General features: G+C 37.3%; 1 protein-coding gene across 2 annotated transcripts; it reads left to right on the top strand.

The window, feature by feature from the left end:
* LOC108983515 (magnesium transporter MRS2-I-like) lies at nt 1-6,574 on the top strand. Of its 2 annotated transcripts, XR_004797802.1 has the most exons (12): nt 1-860; nt 998-1,027; nt 1,405-1,558; nt 1,764-1,885; nt 3,013-3,087; nt 4,250-4,477; nt 4,555-4,599; nt 4,701-4,742; nt 5,575-5,619; nt 5,707-5,736; nt 5,856-5,975; nt 6,069-6,574. XR_004797802.1 is itself a non-coding variant. In XM_018955162.2 (11 exons), exons 1-11 carry the CDS (start codon nt 609-611, stop codon nt 6,153-6,155), a joined length of 1,188 nt encoding a protein of 395 aa, XP_018810707.1. In that variant the 5' UTR covers nt 1-608; the 3' UTR covers nt 6,156-6,574. The 2 variants fall into 2 exon arrangements, 1 of the variants encoding a protein (XP_018810707.1); XM_018955162.2 differs by lacking the exon at nt 4,701-4,742.
* Nucleotides 6,575-7,473: the final 899 nt, after the last annotated feature.

The raw sequence follows: 7,473 nt of genomic DNA, 5'->3' as shown, positions 1-7,473 counted from the left end.
CTTCCATGTTCCATCAAGCAGCCATTGACGCCTGCGAAGCAGTACTCTATATTCTTCCCCAGGTTACTTTTCCTTTGTGAATTGCCTAGTTCACGACAGCAATGAGTAAACACGTCGTACACCACCGGCAATCTGGTATACATCGAGAGAAGAACATCGTCCGACTCCAAAGAACTTGAAATTAGCTACATATAAAACATCATAGAATAAAAATTGGACTCGCACGTATAAGCAGTTTTGTTTTGTTTTGTTTTTTTGTTTTTCTTGACTGCTCACCCAAAATTCACAAAAAGAGAGGTGTAGTATGGTTTTTTTTTTTTTGCGAGACGTGTAGTTGTCGATGATAATAAAAGTCATATCGAGATACGGCATCTTATAAAGTTCGTTCTGCAAAAAATATAATACCTTAAATTATATAAAGCTATTATTAAAATTTAAAAGCTATGTCCTTTTTCCGCTTTCAAAGCCAATCGGCCCAAATCCAATTCCCCACTTGATTCTACAGCAATTGGGTGTTTTACAAAAATTTGGTGGTTAGTTTTTCTGTTTCTAAAGAGAATTTGGGATCGGGATGTGAGAAGCGGTGAGGGAGAGGGAGAAAGACATCGATGGCACGGGGCATGGAGGTGGTGCCCGCGGACCCCGGTGCCGCGGTGGTTCCGAAGAAGAAGAGCCAGATGCTGGCTAGGAGCTGGATACTGTTGGACTGTACGGGGGAACGGACCGTCCTGGACGTCGACAAGTACGCCATCATGCACCGCGTCCACATCCATGCTCGCGATCTCCGAATCCTCGACCCCTTGTTGTCCTACCCCTCCGCCATCCTCGGCCGCGACAGGGCCATCGTTCTCAACTTGGAGGTTATCTCTCTCTCTTCTTTTTTATTTTTTCTTGAGGTGGGGAAAGGCGGGGGCCTGTTTGATTCTTCTCATTCTATTCTCTTCGAATACTTTGAGAGTGATGGATTTTGTGTTGATTTTTTTGTTGGGGCTTTCAGCATATCAAGGCAATTATCACTGCTGAAGAGGTCAGTCTCTCTCTTGACTCGGTCCCGTCGACTTGAGCTTCGGTTTCATCCTCAATTGTGTTTTGTAGTGTATTTACTCTGTCAATTTAACTTCTTTCATTTTGCTGGTACTGGTAGCATTGATGATCAATTATCCTTTTTCTCTTTGCGGTGATCAATTAATCAACTGGGTGAGAGTTGAGCAAATTCATGTCTAATGGACGAAGCAAAGAATCTGCTATTGACTCAAAATCTATGAGCTGATTGATGAATGGCATTTAATAAGTGGCAAAAAAAAAAAAAACTAATGCAGTATTAATTGAGTTTTGAGTTTGAGCTTTGTTTGCTGAACGCGATTGTTTATATATTTATTTATTTATTTATTTATTGTGGGATAGGTATTGCTTCGGGATCCAACGGATGAAAATGTTGTCCCTGTCGTTGAGGAACTTCAAAGGCGTTTACCTCCTGTCAATGCTATTCGCCAAGGTCAACCCAACGGAAAAGAGTACCCAGGTGGGCAAAATGATGTCGAGGCCAGTGAAGAAGATGGTATGTGATATTTGATTTAGTGGTTTAAAATTTAAAGAAAAATGGCATTGATTAGTGAAGAGTTGAGACTGTCCTTGGTGTGTTTGGAAACTGTATTATGTTCTTCAATTTTTTTTTTATTATTAGTGTTTTTTATATAAAACTACATAATCTCAGTCCTCGTTTCATTTCTTGATATCTAAATTATCTAGATTATGCAATGTAGAGTCTCCATTTGAGTTCCGGGCCCTGGAGGTAGCTTTGGAAGCTATTTGTAGTTTCCTTGCCGCCCGTACAACAGAATTGGAGAGTGCTGCATATCCTGCACTTGATGAGCTGACGTCTAAAGTGAGTACTTCTGTGTTTCCTCTTCTTTGAATTTGTCCCCATCTGGCTGCTTTCGTAGTTACCCACCCCATCCTGCCCCTCTAGTTGTAGTTCTCGGTTGCTTCTCCTAGTTGGGTTGTGTTTAACGTGTCCAAAATAATTCTTGGAAGCTTTTTAGTATCTCCATTCTGTTTTCTTCCCTATCTTCATTTTTTATAACTCCACACAGAGAAACATGAGAGTTACATTGGGCTTTTGCTACTCAGATACCAATGGAGAATCATTTTAGTGAATATTTTACTCCAAGCACTCTATGGTTGTATGAGAATGGTGTTCTTTTGTATACTTCCTATATACATGGGTTTAGCCTACTTCATTCGTATTAATAGAATTTTCATTCTACTTGTAAAAAAAATGGTTGTATGAGAATCTGTGTAATTGAAGATGCGGGACTGTCCAAAGAGAGTTGTTTAAGTCTTTGGTATTTTTATGAAGGTGAGATGTTGGTATCTCCATGGTTGGTCACTTAGGGCCTCTTCGCTTTTCTCTAGTTTTGGATTTTCAGTCAGAGCTCGAGGGGAGCATTATTTTTAGATGGGTTAATATTGACTCATTTCTCTGGAGAGTTCACCATATTTGTGTTAAATTTTACAATTTTTAGCTTAGCTCTTTTTTTATAGTTTCTCTATGCTTTTACGTAATTTTAGCTTTTAGGTCTATTTTGCTTTTGTATATGCGTCCTTGTAGTCATCTCTAAATTCTTGTAATTTCTCTTAAAACTACGTTTCTGCTCCATCTCTTATAGAAGGGATCAGTCAAAATCATTTCTCCCATTGGGTTGGGACTTTGGGTTCCTTTTATCTTCATCATTGTTTTCTGCTGTCCACTCTTGTAACTCTCTTTGGCCTTGTTGTTTATTCTTCCTTCTTCAATACTCAATTTCTTTGGGCAGCCGCTATAGATTTTAATGGGCTGGTCATGAGTTTCTTCTATCTATCTATCTATCTATCTATCTATCTATCAATCTATCTCTCTCTCTCTCTCTCTCTCTCATTTCATGTTTCTCTTGTATTCATCATGTTTACTTACAATAAGCTTTTGTGCTTTTCAACAAATTTTTTCGATTACTTATCAGAAAAACTCTACAGATTAGTAGCCGTAACTTGGACAGGGTTCGCAAATTAAAGAGTTCAATGACCAGGTTGACTGCTCGGGTCCAAAAGGTATGCACATTTGTTGTAATGTGAGCCATGCCGTACATCTACATGCTAGAAGGCAAATTTATTATATAGTCAAAGCCCCTCCTTTTAATATTTTTTTATAAGTCCTTTTAGTGATTTATCCTGTGAAGAATTTGTGTAATATGGATTATGGACGTTTTATTCTCCAAATATCTTTTTTTTTTTTTAATTTATTGAAATATAGTTTTTATTCTCCTCCTCTCTACCTAATGTTCTAATGAATATCAATGCATGGTATACTCTTTTAAGTAATTTTATGTCCAACATATAGGCATTATCAATTTCTTTTCAAAGATTTAAATAAATATTTAGGGATTATTGTAGAAGCCAATTACCTGTTATGTAGAATTTTGACCCTTGAAAGTTTAATTCATACCCGACTCAGCCAACTTGTATTTATCCTTGATTGGTTTGCATCTGAGTGAGTATTTTTTTATGAGTATTTTTGGGATGAGTAAAGAGTGAGTATTGTTACAGTTATAAAACTAAGAAATCTGGAAATTTTGAAGCTTGAAAAACAGACCTTTCCAAGAAAAAATATTTCATAGATTTGGGCGGTTTGTTTGCATTGCACTTAGCTATGGCTTTGGATTGCTTGCATAACTGGCCATATAGTTTTGGGCGGGCAAAAATGGAGGTGCTGAGATGATCTCTTTGAGCAAAAGTCCAGAGCATCTAAACCATTTTCTTCAATTAATATTCCATATTAGTTGAAGTAGATTGTCTCCATTATATAGTTTTAGGAAAATAAAAACAAATTAGAGAATACAGCACTGATAAAGAAAAATGTTGAAACCTTGACAGATAGCATTTAATTGCTTTAAGTATGCAACGCCACCTCAGTGGAAGTTGTTGAGAATTCTATTTGTGATTCTGTCTATTATTCTATTTTCATCAGCAGGAGCATCCCCATCCCCACTGGGGCATGTAGCGTGTGAGTGTAGTCCAATAGGAAAATATTTAAAACATTATCACTCTGTTTTTTTTCCTCTTGTGGATTTGATAATAATTTACTTCATTAGGTTGCAATGAAGGAAAATGAGTCTATGATTTCTGTTTGCTTTGCTCATACGTTGGGCAATGAGTACTGATAAAAAAAAATACGTTGGGCAATGAGCAATCTGCTGCTTGTCACTAATTGCAGGTTAGAGATGAACTTGAACAACTACTCGATGATGATGATGATATGGCTGACCTTTACTTGTCGAGAAAGTTGGCTGGTGCATCTTCACCAGTTAGTGGCTCTGGTGCTGCCAGTTGGTTTCCTGTCTCCCCAACCATTGGCTCAAAGATATCCAGAGCAAGTAGAGCAAGTATGGCCACAGTCCGGGGAGATGAGAATGATGTTGAGGAGCTTGAAATGTTACTAGAGGTTCTAATGTTTATTTACTTATCATGTCATGTTTTGTCTGAAGTGAAGTCTCAACTGGGATGTAATATATTTTGCAGGCTTACTTTATGCAAATTGATGGCACATTGAACAAATTAACCACGGTATGTGCTATTTTATAAGTTACTTTTTAATTTTTTTTATATGTTTCGTCTATTGGTACTTTTCAGTGGATTATTTTTGACTGATATGAGACATGTGATAGTTGAAAAAACCATGAAGGGCAGATGCTAGTAATCAGTGACTGGTGAGTAATTTTTGAATTGACTAGTGGGGACATAAGTTGGAACTCCCTTTTTGTTTCTGGAACTAGTCTGTTGTTAGTTTGCTGAACAAATTGTTAGTTTGTGAGTTTGAAAGTTCTCTTTCTTTTTATAAGCAGAAGTATCTTGACATTATCAGTATAATGGCCTGGGGCTATACATGCATAGATGGAGAATTCTTTTCAGGTTTCTCTTAGGTCTTCTATACATGGGTCTATATCAGTATCTATATTTTACATATGCATGTATTTATGTATGTACATATATGTATAGAAAGGTTTAAATATAAAAGAAAGTAGTGGAGATAAGGTGTTTGCTGCAAGTTTCTGGGAAACTATAATAAATTTAAGGCAATGGGGGTAATAAACCAGGTTTAGAAAATTAGAAAATATAGTCACGACGTGATGGCCTATATTGCTTGGCTATTGTGAACAGTTTGCTCGTGGATTTCATGACCATTTCCAGTCTCTGGGTAAGCATTTATTGTTTAGTACAGTAATGTGCTTGTTCCTTTTAAACATTCACTGAAATTCTGGTGCTAAATGTCATTTGCAATTTTGCATAGCCTGGACATTGTCGGCAAAGACCAGAATAAAATAACCCCCTTTGGAAAGGCAGGCCAAATGATAAGTTGAACTAAAACAAGGACGCCTTTTGTGATCTGTGTTGCTCATTCTTCCTCATACATGATTCTGTTTGTTCAGTTCAAAAAACTCCTGCTATATGTTCAAGTTTAAAAAAGTAGTGAATCTTTTTGAAGTTTGATAATTCTTTTATCGTACTTAATAACTTTTTAATTGCTTATTTGAGCTGCAGCTGCGAGAATACATTGATGATACAGAAGATTACATCAATATTCAGGTAACCAACTAAGAATTTAAGACTTTTTTGTTCCCGGCCATTGGAGCATCTTATATGATCTGGACTTAAACTTCGATTATTCTGCAGCTCGACAATCATCGAAATCAGCTGATTCAGGTGCTTCAAACTTCCTTGTGTAATCTTGTACTTGGTATCAGTGAGGATATTGCCAAGTCCTGGAATGTTTTTGTTGTTTATATACATATACATTATCATCATCTACTTAATGGCTGCAGTTGGAGCTCTTTCTAAGTTCTGGAACTGTTTGTATATCGATCTTTTCTTTGGTGGCCGCAATATTTGGCATGAACATCCCGTATACTTGGAATGAGAACCATGGATATATGTTTAAATGGGTATGCTAGTAATTTATGTTTGTAAATTTGACTGCAGGTTTATAGATGAAATTCTATCAAAATGTTGAATGATCTCTCCGTTTGTGTTGGCAGGTGGTCATTGTCACGGGAATCAGTTGTGCTTTTCTCTTTCTACTAATTGTTTATCATGCTTGCCACAAAGGATTGATTGGATCTTGAATTCATACTCACACGTACTAAAGTATTCCTGCTGGAAAGGAGTCTCGAGCTTGAGCACTATGACTCGCTTATCATGCGTGGTATAGTAAATTACTTTGCTCAATCTCTCTCTCTAGTTTAAAGTTTCAACAAGGATCGCCTCATGTGCCTATGGCAGCTGGGTTTTAATACAAAGGGAGGAACATGGCGAGTTAGCTAATTTATGAACAATCTGATTTATTGATGTTAGGAGGAGCCAACTCATATAAGTGTAAAAACAGTCGGCTGAGTAATTTATTGTTCCAATTTTGATTCACATTCTTTCTTATTGTTCTTTGTAAACATCAGTATTTGGTTGAAATGTTGAACATAAGGTGAATGCTAACCGCAATATATTTGTAATGAGTTACATTTTTAAGACTTTTGCAATGGTTCTCTGACATGGGCAACGAGTTCCCATTGTATATCTTTTCTATACTTATCAATAAAGATAAATGATATTTACAGTCGTAGAATGCGTAAACGTCACGTAATTATTTTGAAAAAAAGGAATAGATAGGAAACTCACGTACATTAAAAAAATGAATAAATAGGCAACAAACTGCATGAGTTACCCATATTCATAATCTATACTATGAGCAAGCAAGACTGATAAACCACGACGTTCAGCTAGAGGATTCAAACCAAATCCCAAATATTTGGGAGGAGGATAGACGGGCAAGAACGACGAAAGCGGGACGTAGTGCATGGGAACGGCATGCATACGTGCATGGACTGGGTCATAGCCGTTAGAGACATATCGGCTCTATGTTATCTTCTGTTTTATGTTAATTGCTGCTGCATTTTTATTCAGTTAGTACGTGAGTCATTTCCCTTTTGTTAGGCGTCAGCTACTGGTATTGGCTTAGGTTGTTCCTCTGTTTTCGCAAATTCTGTTTTTCAGTTCTATTTCAATGTTGTAAACATGGACTGCTATTTAAGCAGCCGTAAGTTATCAATGAAGGCAGCAAAGAATTATTTCAATAAAAGTGTGGTACATCCTCACCCGAAGAGGACATTTCTTGAGTATTGTTATTTTACGTTATCAATGGACCTATTATTGATATCAGAGCTAGGTTATTATGGGAACCAACAAGGAGCGTATTAAGCACTTGGAGTTTGGATTGGGCGCTGTTCAAGAGGGTTTACAGCGAATGGAGGAAACTCTCAATCGACTTTCCAATGTATTGCTCACTAACCCGGAGTCCTCAAACCCGGGCAATCACCACCATGAAAACTCAGATGGCGGGCGGATGATCGTCTCGTCCAAATCAGCCAAGCTAGAGTTTCCACGCTTCTC

This window comes from Juglans regia, chromosome 12 (genome assembly GCF_001411555.2).
Source record: "Juglans regia cultivar Chandler chromosome 12, Walnut 2.0, whole genome shotgun sequence".
Taxonomy (NCBI): domain Eukaryota; kingdom Viridiplantae; phylum Streptophyta; class Magnoliopsida; order Fagales; family Juglandaceae; genus Juglans; species Juglans regia.
Note: the sequence above shows the minus strand (reverse complement) of the source record. Positions and strands in the feature narration are given on the sequence as shown.

Coding starts and splice junctions, on each gene's coding strand:
- LOC108983515 (XM_018955162.2), top strand. CDS start 609: ATGGCACGGGGCATGGAGGTGGTGCCCGCGGACCCCGGTGCCGCGGTG. Junction 1,028..1,404: donor CAATTATCACTGCTGAAGAG/GTCAGTCTCTCT, acceptor ATTGTGGGATAG/GTATTGCTTCGGGATCCAAC. Junction 1,886..3,012: donor TTGATGAGCTGACGTCTAAA/GTGAGTACTTCT, acceptor AAAACTCTACAG/ATTAGTAGCCGTAACTTGGA.